Here is a 21,065-nt window from a genome sequence, read left to right as displayed (position 1 = left end):
ACGATAATGATTATGATATTGATAATTGATAACGATAATGGTAATGCTAATGATGCTCTGAGCATCATGTAAATGTATATGGATAATCCCCTTATAGCGGCATGTTGTTTTTTAATTTCATATTTCAAATTGTATTCAAATAAAGTTTTGCAATCCTTTTAGAGCTCTTGATATTGAGAAAACACAAATTAAAATAATATAAAATTAATAAAAAGAAATACAACAACAAGAACAACAAGCAGTAAAATGAAGCAAATGATAACAATTTACCTTATAGATTTCAAATTATCAATAAAGAACTATAAAATAAATGACTATTTCCGTTTCTATTCTTTCAAGCAGGAATTTCCAGGATAATCGTTTTAGTTTTTCTTTTGTACTCGAACATACATATTTGCTTTAAGACATTTTAATTGCTCTATGAGCACAGAAATTGCGAAATGATAAAAACTAAAAATTTATCGATCGCTCTTGTGTAAGTTTTTTCTACTGTCCATGTCAAATTCCATGATATTTAGTGTGCTTGAAATGAGCAATGGTAAAAATGTTCCTCTTGATGATGACAATAAAAAAGTGCTTCACACTTTTGTAAGTCAAATAAATACATTTTGCAATTGGTTCGCTACATATTGAAAGTTTACTGGAAATTTAATATTTAAGTTCGATTGGAAAACAAAAATCGTAAAATTTGGAGTCAGAGATATAAATAATACTTTGCTTAAAAATGTAAAGAAACACACGTCATTGGTACCAGCAACTCGATCATTTAATAATGCTATTTAAGCCATTGCTGCGAGCTTAGTCACCAGTAAAGAAATTAAAATTTAAAATATTCTACAAGTCGATCAGTTGTTAAATAAATAAGTAAGCTGGGAATAGCAGCATGTCACACTTTGAGAATCCTATGTCCATCGTTGTTTGGTAACGAATTTCCGTCTCATTAAATCAATATACCACTCTGCAATAAGAATAGCTATTTTACGCTGCAATTACTCTGGGTTCTTAACGCACGTTTTGTCAAAATTGCATTTTCTGTTACTGAAGGTGATAAAAATTAAGTAAATGATGGATGATAAATATTAACAATAAATTTCAATAAAATTGATTCAGCATATTGAAATATGCGATTTAATATAATAATTTCCAATGTAAATGCATTTCCAACATCTATTTGGACATTTGGTCACATTTAGGTCAAACCACAAATTTTAATGGCTTTTAAAGACTTTTCCTTCATTCTCCTTCTGCATATAATTTTTACGACTTGTTGTAATTAAATTGTTTTTGTAACGTAGTTTTTGATTAAAAATGCTCGTATATTTGCAAAATATATTAATTTGTTAAATGCTATTAAAGATAATGACTTATGCTTAGTTTGTTAAATTTGTTTAAAATTGAAAACAATGAAATCGTTTTATCGTGTCGTAAGGCAATATTTAATTTATCATAAACAAATTAAAATTGTACTTCAATTTGATATAATTTCTTTTCATTTTCAATTATTAATAATTTTAATATATGTAGAATTATTTCAATATTTGACACTGAATGAATTAGAAAAATCATATATATTTGAAATTATAAGGCACTTAGCGCAGATTTGACAAAATATATAATGTGTAGAGTAAAATAGGGACCAACACAAAACATGACAATAAAAATAAAATACGAGAAACTATATACATGGAAGATGTAGAGCTAAAAGAATACAATAAGTTTAAAAACTTATAATTTGAAGAGCTCCGGTACTAGTTTAAGAGTCAAGTAATATAATCGGGAATCTTTTATGTGGTGTATATGTTGTATATAAAAAATATATAGAATACTAAAGGCATTTCTTTGCGGAGATACAGCTTCTGCCATCTCCATGGAATTGCACAATGGTTCACTTCGGGATTTCATTTAGTTTAATTGCTGGATGTGTGACTATGTATGTTTTTGAAGTCCTGGGTTTGAGTAGTACTGCGTAGCACTTCCAGCCATCTAAAGAAAAGTTATCTATTATTTGAAATGTTTTTATTTTTACTCCATATGTGAGGGAAAATACCTGTTATATGTATGTGCGCTCTCTGCCCTAAAGAAATAAACGTGATTCTTGAAGGAGAGCTTAAAAACAAACTCCTTTTGAACCGCATCCTGATGACCTGGAGGTCCGACCGTGTAGCCAAGAAGTGGTAGACTGGCCAGCGCAAACTCATCCTGATAGCTCTTGTAGAAGTACAAACAAAACGAGGTAAAAACTACCCATAGTTTCTGCCAACCAGAGCTGTTCTTGAATTTACGCAGCAGATAGCCGGAGAGCTGATGCTCCGCAGCGATGAGATGATCTCCCAGCCCAACGGTGGCGCCACGATGCCAGCAAACGTGTAGCGCGGTATTGCTGCGAGAGGGCTGTGTTTTGTTCTGCTGCTGCATAAGAAGTTGCTGCGGCGTCAGTGGACCGCCTCCTCCAGTGCTGCTGTTCAGGCTGTTTGTGCCATTGCTCAGACCGATCATGTCGAGGCCCTCTTCCGACGAGCCTAAGTACAAAATGAAGTTAATATTTTAGTGCACAAATTAATAGTTATGAAGTCGGACTGTTAGGGTTATATTTCTTACAACGTTTTGCAAAGTGCTTTTCTTGCCAGTCATATTACGAGAAGAATTAGAAATATAACAGAAAATTAAACTAATTTAAGGAAACATAGGCGTGTACAATGTGTGTATATTAAGAGTGTTTTAAAAACCTGAACAATTAGTAGTGGACAAATAATAACGAATTTCTAGAAAAGTTGAAGTAAATTTATGAAGTAAGAAAAGGATGAATATTAGCCCGACGATAATATGTCAGATGTGGGAGCATTCATTAGGGCTGAGTACTATATATATGGTGAGTACCTCAACCCAAAAAGTAAGAAAGAATTCATAAACAGACTAAATTGCTCTATCCCCCCCTGTTATCTACTCTAATAAATCTAAAAACAATTATTTTTTAATGTGAAGCTTTTAGAAGGCTTAGCATGCTCTTATAGACGAAATATTGTAGTTAAGTATTAAGAATTGTGTACTATAACAACTAGAGTATAGGTTTTAAAAGATACTTACTGCAATTTTTAAGTGTTGTGAACTGCAGCTGCGTATTTGGTGCCTTGCTTTTAATATCGGCCGCCGCCTTGGACAGTTCGGCTAGCCAGAGGGTCTTCTCAGCGGTGGTGCCAGCACTCACCGTTATTGCACATTGTCCTCCAAATATGGAGAACGTATTGTGTTCGGCATTCTCGGTTAGTAGCGAACGGACTGGTACATGACCGAGTATACGAAAACTTTGATCTAATGGTGACTTGGAACCGTAGAGCAGAATATCCGAAAAGAGGAAGAACATGCGCTGCTGTAAGCCACGCTTTGAATGCTTCAGCAGGCAGCCCTGCCGTATAAGACGACGATGAGGTTGCACGAGCTGATCGAAATTGATATCTCGCTGGAGTTCGCAGAGTTCCACAAAGTTGGCCGAGTCAGGGAGTTGGATGCGAATCGGTTTGGTGCTGCGTATAAGCAGATGATAGACAGCCTGGCAGTCGGCATAATCGATATGTTCTTCAGCATAGTAATCGCAAAGTCGCTCCAGCAGCAGTTGATAGTGCAGCAGACGATTCAATGGCTTCAGTAGCAGCTCACCAATGGGCAGATAACATACCTTCTGCTGTTCAAATTCCTTGTAGAGCTGCTGGAAACGATTATCCGTCTCGTACATATCATTCATGCAGTGCAAAATGTCCAGATGGGTCTGCACGTACTCGTCGTAGATGGGCAGAGCGCCCATGTGCTTCATCATGACATCGCCAATGCGATGGGAATCATGATTACCGCGTCCCTCCCACTGCACCATGCGATGCTCGATATCTCGCAGAAAGAGATTGTGGTGCTGCGACAACGAATCAAGCAGCTCGAACAATGGCTGCAATTGCTCCACATCATCTAAGCTCAGCACTTGCCTGAACGAACAGTTTAGTACCTCCAGATCCTTCTTGTATGTGCGCTCCGTCATCAGTAACTCCTTGGCCAGAAAATAGCTTGGCTCTGTGGGCCATTTACGTTTCTTGACCTCTGTGTCAACGTCGTGGCTATTGGTCCGAGGCAATCCATTACCATTAAGTCCATTATGCGCAGTGGCTACGCCAGTGGCAAGCTCTTGCCGCTTAGCATGTTGGATTTCTGCCTGAATGACGTCGTATGTACCCGCCTCAGAGCGCGATAAAGATGATGATTTATCGGAACCCAGCGTAAGATCATAACGGTTTGACGGCGTAGCAATCTCACCGCGTCTATCCAGTGACATGTTGCCGTTGATGCCGTGATAGACATCTGAAACCCAAATAATAATAATGAAATGATAATATTAAAATAAAAGTACCAAGATTAAGTAAATTTAAAATCTAACTTAAAATAAGAAATGCATAATTGAAATTATAAAGGTTGCTGCAGAAGTCAAAAAGTCTTATCGATTGATTAATGAAGTTTTATTTATTTATTTTGTCTTTCTATATAATTTAATACTGGTTTAATCGGTTGCTCAAGTATAGATTTTTCATCAATAATTAAATTACGCTTTATCATGAAATTGATTCTTAAAATTTTTAAAAATCATGTGTGTCATCAACTGAGTTAGAAGTGTTAAACGATTTGGATTTTGCTTTTAATTTAATTTTTATATTTCTTACTTGCTAAAATTCAGCTAATGTTTTATATATTGATTTTTTGTTTACCACTTTAAATGTAAATTAATTTTAAATCATCATTAATTTGCTCTCGAAGAAGTAGACAATAATTTATTTATATTTCAATATTTAATTTGTATACCCACTGCACTGAATCTAGAGCTATCTCAATTTTAAATGTTGCTCTTTTCTAAAGTTACTTTACTAAGTACGAGATAAAACTTCTCGTATTTATGTAAAATAATTGTTGTGAAATTTAACCCTTAATTAAATTGGAAGCTACACTGAAGAGATCAGTTAGTAAGTAACTGAAATTCTGAGAGCACATAGAAACTCAATAAATATAAAATATATATAATATTTATAAATGTACACTTTACAAAAATGTAAAAACATTTGACTAAGCTAACTAACTAAAATCGGGTCTAAGTGGGTAAAAAACGATATAAACTCTCCAAAAATTCAACACAGATTTTATTTGTAGATTTGATTTAATACTAAAGCTAAACATTTGTGTGTCAATAGGAATGGTATCTTTTATTTTGATTAAAATACTTTTGATCCAATGAATAGTTGAAATTATTGTACGTTGGGTATATTCTGCATACTCTACATATTACCATATATCTTAATTCGCATTATTCTTAACAATTTAATACTCGTTTCCACTAATATAATAAAAATGATCGATTGGGTTTTGCAAACTTAACAGGGTTTCAATTGATTTTGTTAGGTTTAAATTCAATTGACCTAAACTCATAACATGGGCTTATTCTTCCTTCCATTATTACAACAATTCTACTTTCAACATGTTACTGTTTATGTGGAATCGATGAGAATCTATGAGATAAGAGAACTGTCAATATGAGTTTTACATTTCCATTTTAGATTTTTTTTTTGGCACATTTAAGTACTAGAACTAAAGCTATTACAACTTTTTGATGTTTCTCAAGGGTTTTTAAATATAATTACTTATCGATTTCTTTTAAAACTGTTTCCGCTTCAAAATTAGAAACTTATGTAAATAGCATAAGATCTATATAAAATATAATATATAAGTACATATATTTAAAAAAGTATCTAGAATTTTCATAGATCGACTCAAATAAATGCTTTTCTTTCCTCGTGAATTCCACGATTCTGATAAAAATATTGCATAAGAGATCTTGACAAGCAGGTTTGGCATATAGCACGACATATAAATTTTTGTGTTATTGGGTAGATTAAACATTTGACACTGTAACTCGAACTTATTATTTAGATAATACGTAATACTGATCAAATACTTATCGTAATTTAATTAAGTTTTAAATAATTATTTCATCGTGAACTTTTATGCTTCTCTTTTTTAAGTCGGTTTTCTTTCATCTGTTTTGTTTTTGCTAAATAACATTTAAATATCTTTGTTGTATTTTGTTAATAATTAATATTATTATTCGATGATTAAACAGTGCATTAAAAATTGCTCAACTCGCTTTATAAATGTTTGTTTTTTTAATATCTTTTTGGCTCTTCTATAACATTATATAGACTCTATGGAAGTAATCCAACTGCAACTCCAACTGCTTTCCATTTCCATTTTCAACATCCTCAATATTCTTCTCCACTGACATATGGTATTGATTTTCATAGTTTTGTTAATATATAGTATTTGATTAAAATATCAGTTTGATTTATTTAACTCCTTAAAAGGGTTGTATGAATACTCATCTTGTTTTTTTTTAGCAGCACTTAGTTTTTTCATTTGGTTTAGTGTTGGTATTTTTGGATTGTACGATATTCTTGTTTTGTTTTTCAGTTTGTCGTAAATCAGTCTCAATTACAAATAAGTTGGTTATATTTGGATCGTGTGTAAAAAGTCGTAGAGTTGTTCTAAAAATTGTTCAAGGCAACTTAAGAAATGGAAAATGCTGCTGATATTTAAAAAATCTCCACTTAACGATCACTTAGGTCATCTGAATCATGGAATTTTGGAGGGGGATCAACTCGTATATCCAAGCCACAGGCGTAGCGCTCATATTCAATGGGTTCCGTCTCGTAGTCGCACAGGAAGTCCGGATATGGCAGTTGCTGTCTTTGTGCTTCAGCTGATTGAGAGCTTCGATTCGTTACTCGTCGAATCGTTCCCATACCTCCAGCACCACCTGCGCCGCTGTCTTCACTAGAGTTGGCCAGCTCATCGGAGAGTCCACCACCATGCGACTCATATTCACTCTCCTCTGGATTACAGTAGCTACGTCCATGATACGATTGGGGCTGCTGAGCTGCAGCGCTCGATGTACTGGCCACCTGCGAGTCTTCACGCTTCAGTTGACGCTTCTTGGTGCGCACAGGTTTAACAGGTTGTCCGCTGGTAGGTGGCATTGGATGATTGGCAGGCGCCGGCTTATCTACTATCGGTTGGTACATGGGCTTAGTAATGTGACCCAGGCGATCGTAACGTGGAAAACCCATCTCATCCACATTATCGCTCATGTCGAGACTTTCAAACTTGCTGACGCCGCTATACTGAGGATAATCGTCATATTCATCGGTTTGTTCGCGTTCGAGCTCCTCATCGAACTCCAAATATTGTTCATCACGTTGATAGGAGTATTCCGAGCTACCCGAGTCCATTTCGGGCACATAGCCCTCGGAGCACTCACTACTCTCAGCCTGTTCCAATAAAGCAGCAGCATTTAGATTTGCTCGCATACGCTTGACTGGCAGCTGCCGTTTCTTCCGATAGCCACGACTTCGCAGTTGCTTTACATCCTGACCACGAACGTCCAGAGAGCTGTCCGTATCATTGCCACTGGGAGGACTCTTCAAAGCCGTTGCCACCGCGGCGGCGGCGCCCAACTGGGCGGCAGCAGCTGCAGCAGCAGCAGCCTTTCGAGGTGGTTTCTGGATTAGCTGATTTGGTGGTGACTCGGAGCTCAGGCTGCTCGAGTAGTAAGGAGAGCATCGTATCAATTTATCCGCTCGCTGTGGCATCTGCGGTGAATTGGGCTCGGTGCTCTCGCTGTTAAGGGTATTTGTTGTAGTTGTCGTATTTGTGGCCGATGATGTGGAGTGTGCATCACGTTCCTCGTCAATCCTCATGGGTAGCTCCTGGCTACTCTGCTGGGATTTACTGAGCATATGCTCATGGAAGGAGCTTGACTGTCGTAGCTGTTTGCTTGTTGTTTTGAACTCCCGTATTTGGGTCTTCGATAGCGTCTTGTCATCGTAGCTATGATGTTTAGCGAGTGGTTTCGCCGGTGGTGCACACACATTGCCTGGTAAATCACTTGGAGTTACAATCGGCGGCAAACTTGGTACAGGTGGCGGCATTGGTTTAGCCACAACAGGAGCAGGAACAGGAGCGGGAGCTGTTGCAGTTGCCCTCTGGGATTGAGCAGCTGTTGCGGCTGCTGCTTCTTCAGCTTCGGCAGCAGCGGCCGCCTGTTCTGCCAAGCCTGGCTGTTTCATTTTGTTGAGAAGCGCTTGCATAATGGGTCTAGTGACAGCTGGTTTTGGCTTTGTTGGCGGCTGTGGTGCGCGAGGCTTGTGTCGGGTCTGTTGGGATTGTTGCGTTTGTATCTGAGTAGTGGTTGTGGTAGTTGTTGTGTTAGAGTTGACTGTACTGCTGCTGCTGGTTGTGTGGAGGGGCACAAACTCTTGGCTTTGGTAGCGTTCCGTTAATTTCTCGCTGTGGGCATACAACCGCTCGACGAAAGGCGACTCGGACTCAGAACAAATCTCCTGGCTCTGGTATAGCTTGGACATCATTTCGAGCGATCGACGCTTTCGTGCCGCTGCACTTGTCTCTGGGCCTGTTGAAGTTATGGGCTGATCCGTATGATCTTGACTGGAACGCGCCTGATTACCGTTGCTTCCACTGCGGCGATGCACCTGAGGCAAGGAGCAGCGCTTCTCCTCGCTGGGTGAGCTTAGATTCGGCTTGGAGGCAATGCGTGGCTGCTTTAACGGTAAATACTCGCCGGGAACCACTCCCACCAACGTTCGACTGCTCGATGTGGACCATTCACTGATTGTGTGCGCCATCTCTGTAAGGGTAAGAGTGGTGTCATCGCTTCGCGTGGCCGAGGTTGGCTCACTCAACTTGTCAGTTTCAGAATTGGACAGCATATCGTATCGTAGACCATCAGAAGATCCATTGTCACCACTAAATTTATGAGAAAAACTACCACTCTGTTCATTCAGGCTCTCTGCGGACTTGTTAATGGAACTAATGCTAGATTTGGTATGATTGGATTTTTCACTTTTGGCGCAAGAATGTGTAGATACAGCCGATAGACTATCAGATCCGGATAGATTCGCATACTGTCGGACTGTGTTGGTTCCTGTCGACCATTCTGAAATGCTTAAGCCGATCGATGTGTCCTCCGAGTGGGAACTGTGCGTGCATTTCTTTTGCTGCAATCCCATGCGGACGGTGCCATCTAGATCAGTGCCTATGGAGCTTGTCTCCTCCTCGGAGTGACTGGAATGACTGCATTTCTTGCAGCTTCCACCACTACTCAACCGAGCCTCATAATTTCGTCGTACTGTTGTCTGGTCGTCCAGGTACGTACTTCCGGAAAGAATATCATCAATCGAAGTGTCTGAATTGTTTGAGCCACGCGAAAGTTTTCGTAGCTGTGCGTCTGGCGACAACTGCACCTTAATGGTGCCAGGCATGAAGACGTCGTCGTTAGAGAATAATTCATCTTCCGATATTGGACTACGTGGCGCTGGAGAGCGTGTGGGTTGTGCCACAATCACTTCTGGATTGGAGCCCTTACGCATTTCAGCGGCAGCTCTAGCTGTCGGTTGTGTGGAGGATGTACTACAGCTGACATTGAACGAGGATGACAAACAAGACGCAGCACTTAGTGTAGAGCTCAGACAGCTGACGGTATCTAATTGTATATTCTCGCTACCAAAGTCCTTGTCTTCGAACGCAGCTGACATTAGATAAGCCGTGTCTTCATATGGCAACACCTTAGCCACATCGGGTGGTCCTGCTGCATTCATTTCGTCGTCAACCAGAACCTTATCGGCGCTTTGCACCTCGCTGGCATAATAAGTTTCTATGCTCTCAACTACAATGGGTGCATCGATTGTGCTAGATGGTGGTGAAGGCCAATCCACTGAGTCTTGCGATTGTTGGAATGACAAGCTTGCTTTCCAGCAGAAAGACTTCGGCACCGGTTTGTCCAAATCAGGCATGGAATACATTGTCTCTGGCGGCTTGACAGGCTCATGATCGAACGGTATCTCTGGTAGTGGCCAGTCCTCTGAGTCTTGGCTACCTGCATTCGACAAACACATAAGTGTGTGCCGCTCAAGATCTTCTGGCTGCTGTTCATCCACATGTGTAACTGAAAAGCGACCAGTCACCAAAGTAGGCGATTTAGGTTCGTTAAAACTACCAATACTAGAAAGTCGATCTGCAGTCGCTGAATCGCAGGGTATTTCTGGCATTTCCGCTGAGGTGCGACGATCAGCATCGGATATATAGGCCAAATTTGTATTGCTCCGCGAGTCAGAGCTTAGACTTGGTTGATGATCAGTCGATCCTACGGATTCATCCCGCATGCTCACTGAATGCGTCGACGCCTTGCTGACATCATCCTCCATACTGGATTTTTCCGAAGCCGTGCTACGCTCGGAAATCCTAGAGAGGGTTCGACCTAAAGTGAAGCCTGTGCTGTACCCAATGATATCTGTAGGATTAACGCCAATACCACCAAGAGTGCTGGTCATAGCTGGGTAGCCAAAGGTGGTTGGAAAGTCATTCAGATCATCCTGATAGCTAGTATCGCTCTCCTTTTGTTCATCCGGTGAGACTTCTTTGATGTCACTGTCCGATGAATCTCGCAGTGGATTCTGTGCATCATATCGTTCATATCCCCCATCCGTTTCTACGTGATGCCAAGGATCATCCGTGCTAGAGCTATTTGAGCTTTCAATTGGGAACGCTTTCCAAGTGCTTTGCTGTTCCTTCTGTGCCAGTTCACCTCTACGTTGAGCTGCCCCTAATGATCCAGAGCTGCTCTCAGTTTCAAAAGATCCTCGTGACTCAACGCTTAGTGATCCCTTTGAGTCGAAGCTAGACTTTGACTCTTGTGAGCTGCGATCGCTGCCAGATTTCCCGTGTTCTGTTTTGGTTACAGAAAGTTTCTTGCCAGCATTTGCACGTACCGGTTTCTCAATTTTCGGAGGTTTCCGGGATCCACCAGAGCTGGACTCGCTGTCCTCCGTTCTTTGAAGTATTTTGGCAATACGTTCCTCAATGGGATCCAAGTAGGATTCGGTACTATTCCCTAAATCAATTGGGCTTTGTTTTTCCAGGGTAGGAGTTGTTGGCTTCTTAATGATTATCTTTGGTTCATTGGTTGGTGTTTGCTCATTGGAACCAGTTGGAGTGATATCTATATCGGCATCTTTAGCTGCAACATCCAGCTGTAGCATACGCTGCTTGAGCTCCAAACATTTCTTGGCCTCCTCGTTGCCAAAGTCTTGTGATATGCCCAGGGGGCGTGCAATAGAACAGCTAACACTGGATTCTTCATCGACGGAACTTTTTTCCTTACTGACTGATAAACTCCAATCTTGCTGACGCTGTGGACTGCTGTCCTTTTCACCACTTGTCCAGGAATCCGAACTCTTTGATTTGTCACTTTGCTTTTCCAGACTGTATTTCTTCTTACTCTCCGAAGTATATTTCTCAAAGGTCTCGAGCACTGATTTCTCAATCATTGGACTGGCATTGGGTGGAGTGACTAGTATATTCAGATCAGATGTGGGTGTAGCACAATTTGAATACTCCAGGGGATTGGCATCCTCCAATGTTGCTTGTGTCTCAAGAACATTGCGATCCGGCTCCAGGTTTCGCGGCTCATTGTCTGATGTATCAGAGCCAATAAACTCATCACATTCGACAGTTATCCAGGAGCCGGTCTCATCACTACGGCTACGATCCAAGCTCAATCGATTGACATCCTGGCGACCAACTTTAAGATGCCGACGCTCGGAAGAGATGTCGTCTTCTTCAATCGAAGGCTCCTCACATTCAATAGTGGGCACACGATGAGGATAACCCTCTGCCGGAGGTATTGGAGACTTACTAGCCGGTGAATGACTATCATCTACGGAAATAAAGGAATCGAGACTCTCAGCCGTCGAAGCTTTGCGACTATGAGTGCATTCACTATCACGAGTATCTTCAGAAGGCAGCGAACGCTTTAATATTTCCAGGGAACGACGTTCTGATATGACGGCCTGCATATCGATATCCTCATGAACATTGTATTGATGGGCAAACATGCGACGATCGCCAATAGCACTCCGTACAACAGCTGCGGGTTTCTCTTCAGATTTCTTTGCCTCAGCCGTTGCCTGCTTTTTATCGTCTAAGCTACGTGCCTTTACATCTCTGCCAAGGTAATGATGTTCAGCAGGCTTTTCTAAACTGCTGGATTTGCCATCAATTTTCTTGTGTACAACACTACCCTCGATTTTCTGTTTGATTTCCTGAGCCTTTGCCATTTTCTTTGGTGACTTGATCATAATGTCTTCGGGTACATCAGATTTCTCAGAGTCTTCAAAAGACTTGTTGCGATCTTCAAAGCTGCGATTGGCCTTATCAAGCTTATCCGGACTACGACCTTCGTCAAAGCTACGACTGAACTTAACCAACGATGTGTCCAGTTTGCGTGGAGCTTTTGCAATTAAAACGTGATCCTCGGCTTTTGACTTAAATTCGGTTTCGATGATTATCTTATCACCATCGGTCTTAACCATTATTTTGTCTTCCGGTGCAGGAAAGGCAGGAAGCGTGTCCTTTACTGGACTTAGCATTGTGATTGTCTGCTTCATAGCCGATTCATAAAGCTTTTGTTGTCTCTCCTTGCGTTTGGCAATGTCTGCCTCGGTTTCCTCTTGCGACTTGCTCTTATCTTTGCTCAAACGACGCATTTCAATTGAACGAGGTCGTTCTTTTGGACTTGATTTCTTGCTACCTCTGCCATCTCTGCCCGCTTTGATGTCATCAGCACTGGTACGCCGTGACTCTGGACGACTGCGTGAGATAGCTTTGCTCTTAAAAGGCTCAGAAGATTTTAATTTGCCCTTGCCGGTGCTGTCAATACTGCTGGCCCTAGAAACTCCCGGTGATGTTTTACGTGAACTGTTCGCTGAGCTATATGGCGACCAGTCTGTAAATCGATACTTTGGAATATTTAATATTAAATGATCGCCGCTTTTCAACTTCATTTTTGATTTCCTTTTATCTTTTATCTTGACGCCTTGTAAAGCAATCTTTTCAATGTATTTCAATTGATTAAGAAGCTGCACCTCTTCATTGTCAATAGTCACAGCATTTAATAATGAATCTTTTCGATTTGTATTGTAGCTGCTCTGTGTGGGAATAGAGCCTGCACAGGAATGAACGCTATCCGCTGTATCGTCTTCCTGCTGAGTGCTTTGATTAGCACGCTCCAATGGTTTCTCTTCCAAAATTTCGCCCTCCTCCTCAAAGCCAACGGTGTCATCCTTTGAGGAAAACGCATTCATTGGTGGTAAACGATGCAAAGAAATTACTGGTGTATCCAGGCTCTTAGTACGACGCTCCGTGGTGGGAGACTGCTGAGTAGCCTGCTGTCGTTGTAGAGATACCGAGCCTTCCGATAGATTGAGTCGGGCATGGGCAAAAAGTATGGGAGCATGACCCTTTGATCGCATAACTATTGAAGAATCAATAATTTCTTCAATAAGTTTAACCTTAGACTTGGCTGTTTGTTTTTTGAGGGTGTAATCAATATCTGAACCGCTTATCTTTTCTTCATGACATGTCTCGTAAATATCATCGTTGCTGCGAAAGAACTCAGCATGTTCAAATATGGGGGAAGGTATGTTTTCATTGCGTTGATAATCATTTGTACATTCGTCCATACGTCGCGTGGGCAAATGAGGCTCATCCTCTGAGGATGGTATGGAGATAGAGCGCTCTGATATTCGACGCAGTTCCGTAGCGTTAGCATATTGTGGATCCAGCTTCTGCGTATGATAACGGCTCTCAAGATCAGCAAGTCGACGGCACTGTGGCGGCGAACCTTCAATTTCGGTTGAGCTCATAGTTTGTCCTCGACCCCAGGCAGCCGAAATGAGGCGACTTTGCTCAATACGCAAAATCGGTTCAATCTCTTTGCGTGATTGTGGAGGAGAAAACTCCAAACGGTCGGGTATAGCCTCAGCCGAACCAAATACATCGTCTGAATCCAAACTCTCGTCATCCGAAGAAAACGATGTTATACGGGTCTTTCCCTTCTTGGACTTGCCCGATGGCTTTGTCTTGGGTATTACACGTGGTTTATTGGCCTTTCGGGCATTGGCCTGTAGTTCCTTACGGAGACTTTGAATTAACTCCATTTGTTTTTGTTCTAGCTTTTGCTGTTGCATACTCTCAGTTTTGGAACTGGTTGCTGAATCACTTTCAATTTGACTTAACTTTTTGTTAAGTTTTTCCAGCGTAGATGCGTCCATTTGCTTGGTAATATCACGTTTGGGAGATGACAGCTGAATAATTGGAATAGTTTTCTCAATTTCAAGTGTTATAGGATCGACTTTGGATAAATCAATATTTTGAGTGAACAAGAACTCTTTTGTTTCTGCCGGGAGCAAGCTATCAAGAATATCCGGGAGAAAATCATCTGGACCAGGAACGGCAATAGCACTTGCTTTTGGTGATTTTGGAGACTTTGGTGACTTCGGAGACTTTGGCGATTTTGGAGATTTCGGAGACTTTGGTTTATTATGACCTTTGGCACCTGTTGCTGGAGCCGTGCCATTCATAATATGTCGCTTGTGAAGCACATAAGGTATATCCTCTTTTAGTACTTTAGTAAAGCGACGTTCATAGTCTCGGAAGAAGCTTTTTGGTAACTCGAACCCAGTTTTTGGTATATCCACCTGAGGGGCTGTCTGTCCTTCATAGCATTTGGGTATTTCAAAGTTTCCATGTGCTTTACATAAAGGTGGCGCACTTGGTATTTGTTTATAGATGTAGTCTTCATCACTTGAGTCAGCTGGTGTGAGATCTATTGATTTCTGATGCATTAGAACATGACGACGAGAGTTGCTTCCAAGCCGAGCCCGATTTGCCAATGAGTTTGGATCACTCTTAGTGCGCTCCACTGTAGCATGTGAATAGTTCAGGGGTACCAAAATAGGATTGTACTCCTCAAAATGCGTTTTAGCCATAAGCTCCTCTTTTCGTGTGATTTTTTGATGAGCGGCACGCGATTGCTGTTTCTCAAACTCTGACACAAGTTCTGGAGTTAATGGATATTCTGGACTTTGCTTTGACTTCTCATCCTTTGGCTGCCCTTCCCATTGCTTAGTGTACTTTTGAATACATTCAATTCGATCCTGATCAAAACTAAAAATGTTCTCGCTGTCTGATCGACGTCGAAAAGCTGAGATCTTACAGGACTGCGAATTTGATTTCTTGATGGGCGCTGTTTGATCAATGGAGTCACCAGTTTGTATATCTTTCTCTTGGCAACGCATACCAGAAGCGGGCGTAGATACTGATTCAGGTGATTTGCTACCGAAGGACTTTGCATTACGCTCAATTTCCACATTTTGAAGACTAATTGAGTGTACCTTGGATGTTTTATGAGTTTTGTTGCTTGGGAACGTGGAATATGTATCACGACTATCATAAAAAGAACTATTTGCCGTGGAACTATGCGTGTCCGAGAGTAAGCAGTCGTGGCTCTTAACTTTTGGTCGTGAGTAGAGGCCATCGGCATCTGGCACTGGCTCGACGGCATCATAATAATCACTCTTTGATTCCTGACTGGACTGTATGAACTTTTCGTAAAGCTCTTTCTTGTTAAACTGCTTAACCTTCTTGCAGGTGGTCGTTGGCATTTCATAATTTCGTCCAAAACAATCCCCTACTAACGATTCCTTGGAATCCTGACTGGAAGCCACTGAAGTTTTGCTTTTGGTCGTTTCTCTGGATTTCTTACTATCTGTGTGATAAAGACTGTCTCGGGATTTCTTGCTCGAGTCCGAGCTGCGGGAGATCTTCGTCTCAAACATTTCACTTTGACTTTCTTGACTTGAGGTACGCGTAAGAGCTTCTTGAATCTTTTTATAGAAATTTCCATCTGATTTAACGGAAAGCTTTTCGCGTGGCAAATATCGTGGATCTTCGGCATCCCAGATTTCATTCATAATATCGGCAGCCGACTTAGACTTTACATCTATAGCCGAGCGATACTTTGGCTGCTCTGAGACTGACTCATCATCGCTAGGTATGTAGTTGCCAGAATCTAGAGAGCAGGAACGCATGTGGTCTTCAGATCGTCGTCGACCACTAAAGAAATCTATATCATACTTCTCCAAGAGTTCGTAACTGTCCTGCGATATATCATCCTGTGATCCAGTATAGTCTTGCTGATGGCCATAGTGTCGCTTGTGCTCTTGCGTATTGTATGTGCTGCCTGGATAGCTGGATGAGTACACCTTGCTATGCGGCAAAGGCGAAAAGTCTTGATGAGCATCAATAGAATGATTCTTTGTAAAGTAAAGAGAATGACGAGAATCATCATATCGAGTAACTGGTGAATCAATGCGATTTGACGAGAGGAACTCTTTATCGAATGCTGTCATGGGCTTAGACTGCTCACGAGCATAATAGGCACTGCTATAGCGTTCAAAGAGATCCTTACAAGAGCTACTCTTGAGCCATGACTCACGTTCTACCTGGTCATAAATATTCTCTCCCTCTCCATCTCCATCTTCGTCTTGCTCATCCTCATCATCCATATAATGTACAGCAGCCTGTTCTGGTTTGACAAATTGTGCTGTGGAATATAAATTCCCGGAAGTTATAGGATATTCTAGTTTCTCCGCTGAGCTCCGCCTTGGATGGTGAGTAATGTAATGACTATCGTAGGAGTCAACTGAATCAACACCAGACAGCTCGGAATTTCGTGGCAGAGAGTGCGTATGCCGGGAACTCTGCGAATCGATCGATGGAGTCAAATAGTTATCAGATTGAGCTAACTTAACACGATCATTTTGAGCATAACGTTTTGTGTTAAATCCGGTGCCAAAGTAGGAGGACGAAGACGACTCCGACGGATGATTGAGATCGTTATGGTATTGATAGTTTAAACTATTATAGTTCCGCTCCTGGGCGGCAGCATAAGCTGATGTGCTAGGCTGTTGTAGCATCGGCATGGGTGGATGTATGCCCATTTGCTTGGCTCGAGTATATTGGAGTATAGACTGATCAATAAACTCATCACTAAAGTGTTTCTCGCGCGTCTTTGACTTTGTCTTGCGATTGACCGTGGCATATATATCGTTGCGGTCGTTAAGATTAAGGTGCTCACTATTTGAGATCTTATGCTCCATTTGGGCGCTGTGAAAGTCCGGATATTTATAGTGTCCCACATCGTTGATGTCAGTGTAAATGATGTTGTCGGTTTCGGTTTCGGTCGAGTTGGCATTGGCATTGTTAAGCATACACTGTTTAGACATCGAATAATTCGTACTGCTATAATGGACTGGGGTGACAGTTTGCGATTGGGACTCCTGTGACCGAAGCGGCTGACGACGGGCATTGGACATGACCATGGCCGAGACCGGTGAGACTGCCGCCATAGTCTCCCGATTGATGGTAGATGCTGTCAAGTCCGAATCCGCTTCCTCCTCGACTAATTCCTCCTCCTCCCCCATAGGCTCCTCCTCCTCCAAATCCGCAGGTTCCAGAAGCTCCTCCTCCTGCTCCTCCAACTCCATGGAGCTGCTGAGATCCACCGAAAGACCCACTGTGCTGGTGTTGGTAGTGTTGTTGTGAGTGTGATTGTTGTTGATGCTGATGAGCTGCGGCGACGCAGGGACATACGCTTGGGATCCCACTGAGACTCGACGAGGCGTGCTGCTGCTGTATAAGTGGGACAAGTGGCTCAGACCTGAACACGCGCATAAACAAAGCATGTTGGGATACGTGTTAGCACTTGAGCAATAGACTTCAACCGAAACAAAACCGAAAAAGTACCGAACTCAAAGCCAAAGTAAACACTGAAAACATAATACACTGATTTGGCAGCATATAATATTTTGTTGCTCCCGTAACAAAAATATTCATACTGTTTCCACTACTAAGAACTTAAAAAAAATAACATTAGAGAGAATTCACGAATAAAATGAACATCCACAGGTTATTCACGGTGATTTTTGGTAAATACTATTAGGCTAAAATAATAAATCATAATTTAGAGGGAACTTATTATTATTTACTGAAACTTAAATAAATAATGAATTCGTTTCCATGCTATTTATCTATACTTATTGGGATATACTTATAACTTAATGTAACGAAATCATAGATAACTATATGTAAGAGTAACTTAACAAAACGATATTAATTAGAACATCAATATGTAAAATGATAGACTCACCTAAATTGCGATCGCTTGGATGCACACGAGCCTGATCGGGAGCGCGCTGCAGTTGGCTGCTGTGGCTGGGCGAAGTCCACGATTGCGGACCCTGTGGTGAAACCGAGCGGTTCGAATTCATTTGGTCCATACCCGCTGCCGAGTGGTGTTGCCGTTCCGCCGAGCATGCCGCTTCCTCCGGAGAGGTTGGCGATTCCGCTGCATAATTCTTCGTCTGATAGATCTCCACCTGGGCTGCTGTGACCTGATAATGTAAAATGAATATTACTCAGTCTGCCATTCAAGCAGAAAAGTAATTCACTTACTTGAGAACGCATGTGGTCTGTAGGATTGTCGCGTCGGCGATCCAAGGTATCCGCTGCCTTCTTCGTCAGAGAAGGGGTCATCGAGTCGTTGCATTGATTGCGATAATCCCATGCCGCTGTAGGGTGCATGTAAATAAATGTAACAAAAGTAATGTGAAAATAATGATAATCATTATGTATATTTGCAAATTATAGTGAAAATTTATCGCCTTGGCTAAACATTCCGCGAGCAAAACTTAACACAAATCATTTAAAATCGAAATGATAACGATAAATCAACAAATATATAATTCAACAATCAAAAAAAAATAAATACAAACCAGTGTCAATTGGGAGTAGGGGATTGGCTGAAATGCTGGAATTCACATACGTATGCGACTGACTTCGGCTACTAGCATTCAGTGGCCCTTGCCGGAATGACTGAGACCTGCAGCAAAAGAAAAGACAAGAGGATACCACGATTTTATTTTCACATGCTCACTTTTTTCCTTTTAGTTTAGTTTAGTAATTGTTTTTAGTTATAAATATCTTGTTTTTCGTTTTATGGCATATTCATTTATTTTATTTTGGAGTTAAGCACTTTTTGATTTATTTATATTTCTTGTTAATTTGAGCATTACCACTCAGAAAAATTCGGATTCCTCGCGAAGACGCAATTGATTTAGGACACAAATTAAAATTAATTATTGTGTAATAAAGAAATTGTAAATCATACACACAACATCGTTAGGAATAGGGAACTACTATATCTACTATAAAGCCTAAGAAATATAATGAAATCCATAAAGGATTTAATGGGAGACCGGGAAAGCATTTTGTATTTAAATCAATGGTTTATATTTTTTTATTGTAGATATTAAAACTACACATAATAGTAGAATATGTTTTTAGATTTATGAAAGAACACACAACTAATAACTACACATTTAGGAGAAGGAAACGAACGTGAATAGCCGTGATTGTGTACATTTAGTCTCAGTAAAACACACAATATGACATCGAGCTAAGTTCGAAGACACAGTCTAAACAACATATAAAACCAACGCGATAAGATCGACTTGTTAAGCCATTCACGACTAGACTAAATACTAAACACAATGTGAGCATTTATGATGTTATTAATGTTAAGGTTATGCTGATGAGGGGGGAATTTATATAGTAGGAATATCATTTTGTTTTAATGATGTTACTTGATACTGAGTAAAGGATTGGATGGTGAAAAATTATTTCGAATGATATGAGTTTAGTACGCATATAAATAATTTGTCAATTGCCAATTTAGATTATAAATAAATAAGATTGATAATCTACAGTTAGTTTGAGTAGCTAATAAGCACACATTATAATTATAAATTATAAACACAGTAAGTAAATAAAATGCATGTCGTTTGCTTCTGTACAATTTAATTTGTGGTTTGTTTTCTTGTTTTTTTTATATATATATGTATATATATTTAGTTTAGTTTTGTGCTTTGCTTTGTTTTTGTTAAGTTTGTACCAATTGGTTTTTTAATCCTCTTCTCTTTTCTCTCTTTGAAATTATTGAAATGGCTTTAACTGTATTTCTGCCAAGTTTTTATATGACAGAAGATTGTAGGGTGGTTTAGGATTTGGACTTGGGATTTGTTCATTAATTTCAAACTTGATTTTGAAAAAAAAAATTAATAAGTGAAGTTTATAAGCAATAAAATTCAATTAAAAGATGATCACGGTGATGATTCATAATGTGTATGGATGAGTTTCTTTGTAATAAATGCGTTTGCAATGTTGGCAAAGCATTTAATTTGTGAGGTTGATATGTAAATATTAAACGGGTATAAGAAATTGTTCATACAATTATTTAATATAGTTTGGATGTGTCTCTGGTTATTCATAAAAAGGGAAGAAGTAAAAGCTTGAAATTTTAAAAATATAAATGAAGTAAAGCTTAAAAATAAATTTAGTTTGAGTTTGTCTTTGAAAATATAGAAATAGAAATAGATTGTAAAACAGTTTTTGCTGCTTTTATAAATCTGAAATCTTTTGTCGACAGTTAAGAGCTCGTTTTCACATCTTATACATGAAATCATAACTTTTTTGAGTTTAATGTAAAGATGTGAAAACGTGAACTGTACATTTAAAGCTGTTAGTTGTAACAGAAAGCAGATTACATCAAAATAAAGCGAAAAATGTGAGTCTTAACAAATATTTCAGGCATTCAATAAGTTCTTAGTTTCTTTACTGTTGTTTTTCTGTAGGTGTAGTTGTTGTAGTAAAATTTCAGTTATTTCTTACCTTTGGAAGGTTTGACGCTTTACATAATTTTCGCGAACAAATTCAATGATCTGTTTTTGCGTTCTTCCACTGTAACTGTAATTGTACGAATATATTGAATGAAAATTTCATTAATTAATTTTCTGAATTTTGAGGCATACCGGAACGAACTTCCACGGGAAAGGACGCGGGTCTTACGCCTGGGTGTACTCTGAACTGTTGTGCACCGGAAGAATCCGTGATTTTCAACACACTTCTTCCAGAAATTCTTGCACTCATTGCGTCCCTCAAAAAAGAACTCAACTGTGTCCTTGTAGTAGCCCTATAATATATAAAAGTGAATTTAACAAATTTGTCATCTA

General features: G+C 40.1%; 1 protein-coding gene and 1 long non-coding RNA gene across 9 annotated transcripts in view; one reads left to right on the top strand and one right to left on the bottom strand.

Moving 5' to 3' along the window:
• Positions 1-1,530: 1,530 nt before the first annotated feature.
• LOC132787780 (FERM, ARHGEF and pleckstrin domain-containing protein 1) overlaps positions 1,531-21,065 on the bottom strand; it is a 34,564-nt gene continuing 15,029 nt past the window's right edge. For 4 of the 8 annotated variants that reach the window (XM_060795072.1, XM_060795073.1, XM_060795074.1 and 1 more), the window contains exons 6-11: positions 20,865-21,025; positions 20,725-20,799; positions 18,771-18,877; positions 18,451-18,566; positions 18,146-18,389; positions 4,495-17,656 (exon numbers count right to left, since the gene is read on the bottom strand). In XM_060795072.1, the coding sequence (XP_060651055.1) occupies positions 6,630-17,656; positions 18,146-18,389; positions 18,451-18,566; positions 18,771-18,877; positions 20,725-20,799; positions 20,865-21,025 (11,730 nt within the window). In that variant the 3' untranslated portion in view covers positions 4,495-6,629. Of the gene's footprint in view, positions 1,984-2,047; positions 2,520-3,084; positions 4,342-4,470; positions 17,657-18,145; positions 18,390-18,450; positions 18,567-18,770; positions 18,878-20,724; positions 20,800-20,864; positions 21,026-21,065 lie in introns of those variants that run through there. The other 4 variants (XM_060795077.1, XM_060795079.1, XM_060795078.1 and 1 more) reach the window with 4 other exon arrangements.
• On the top strand, positions 20,509-20,983 carry LOC132787788 (uncharacterized). The gene is made up of 2 exons (XR_009632583.1): positions 20,509-20,620; positions 20,688-20,983. It is a non-coding gene; the product is annotated as an uncharacterized LOC132787788 (long non-coding RNA).

This window comes from Drosophila nasuta, chromosome 2R (genome assembly GCF_023558535.2).
Source record: "Drosophila nasuta strain 15112-1781.00 chromosome 2R, ASM2355853v1, whole genome shotgun sequence".
Taxonomy (NCBI): domain Eukaryota; kingdom Metazoa; phylum Arthropoda; class Insecta; order Diptera; family Drosophilidae; genus Drosophila; species Drosophila nasuta.
This window is presented reverse-complemented; position numbering and strand designations above follow the sequence as displayed.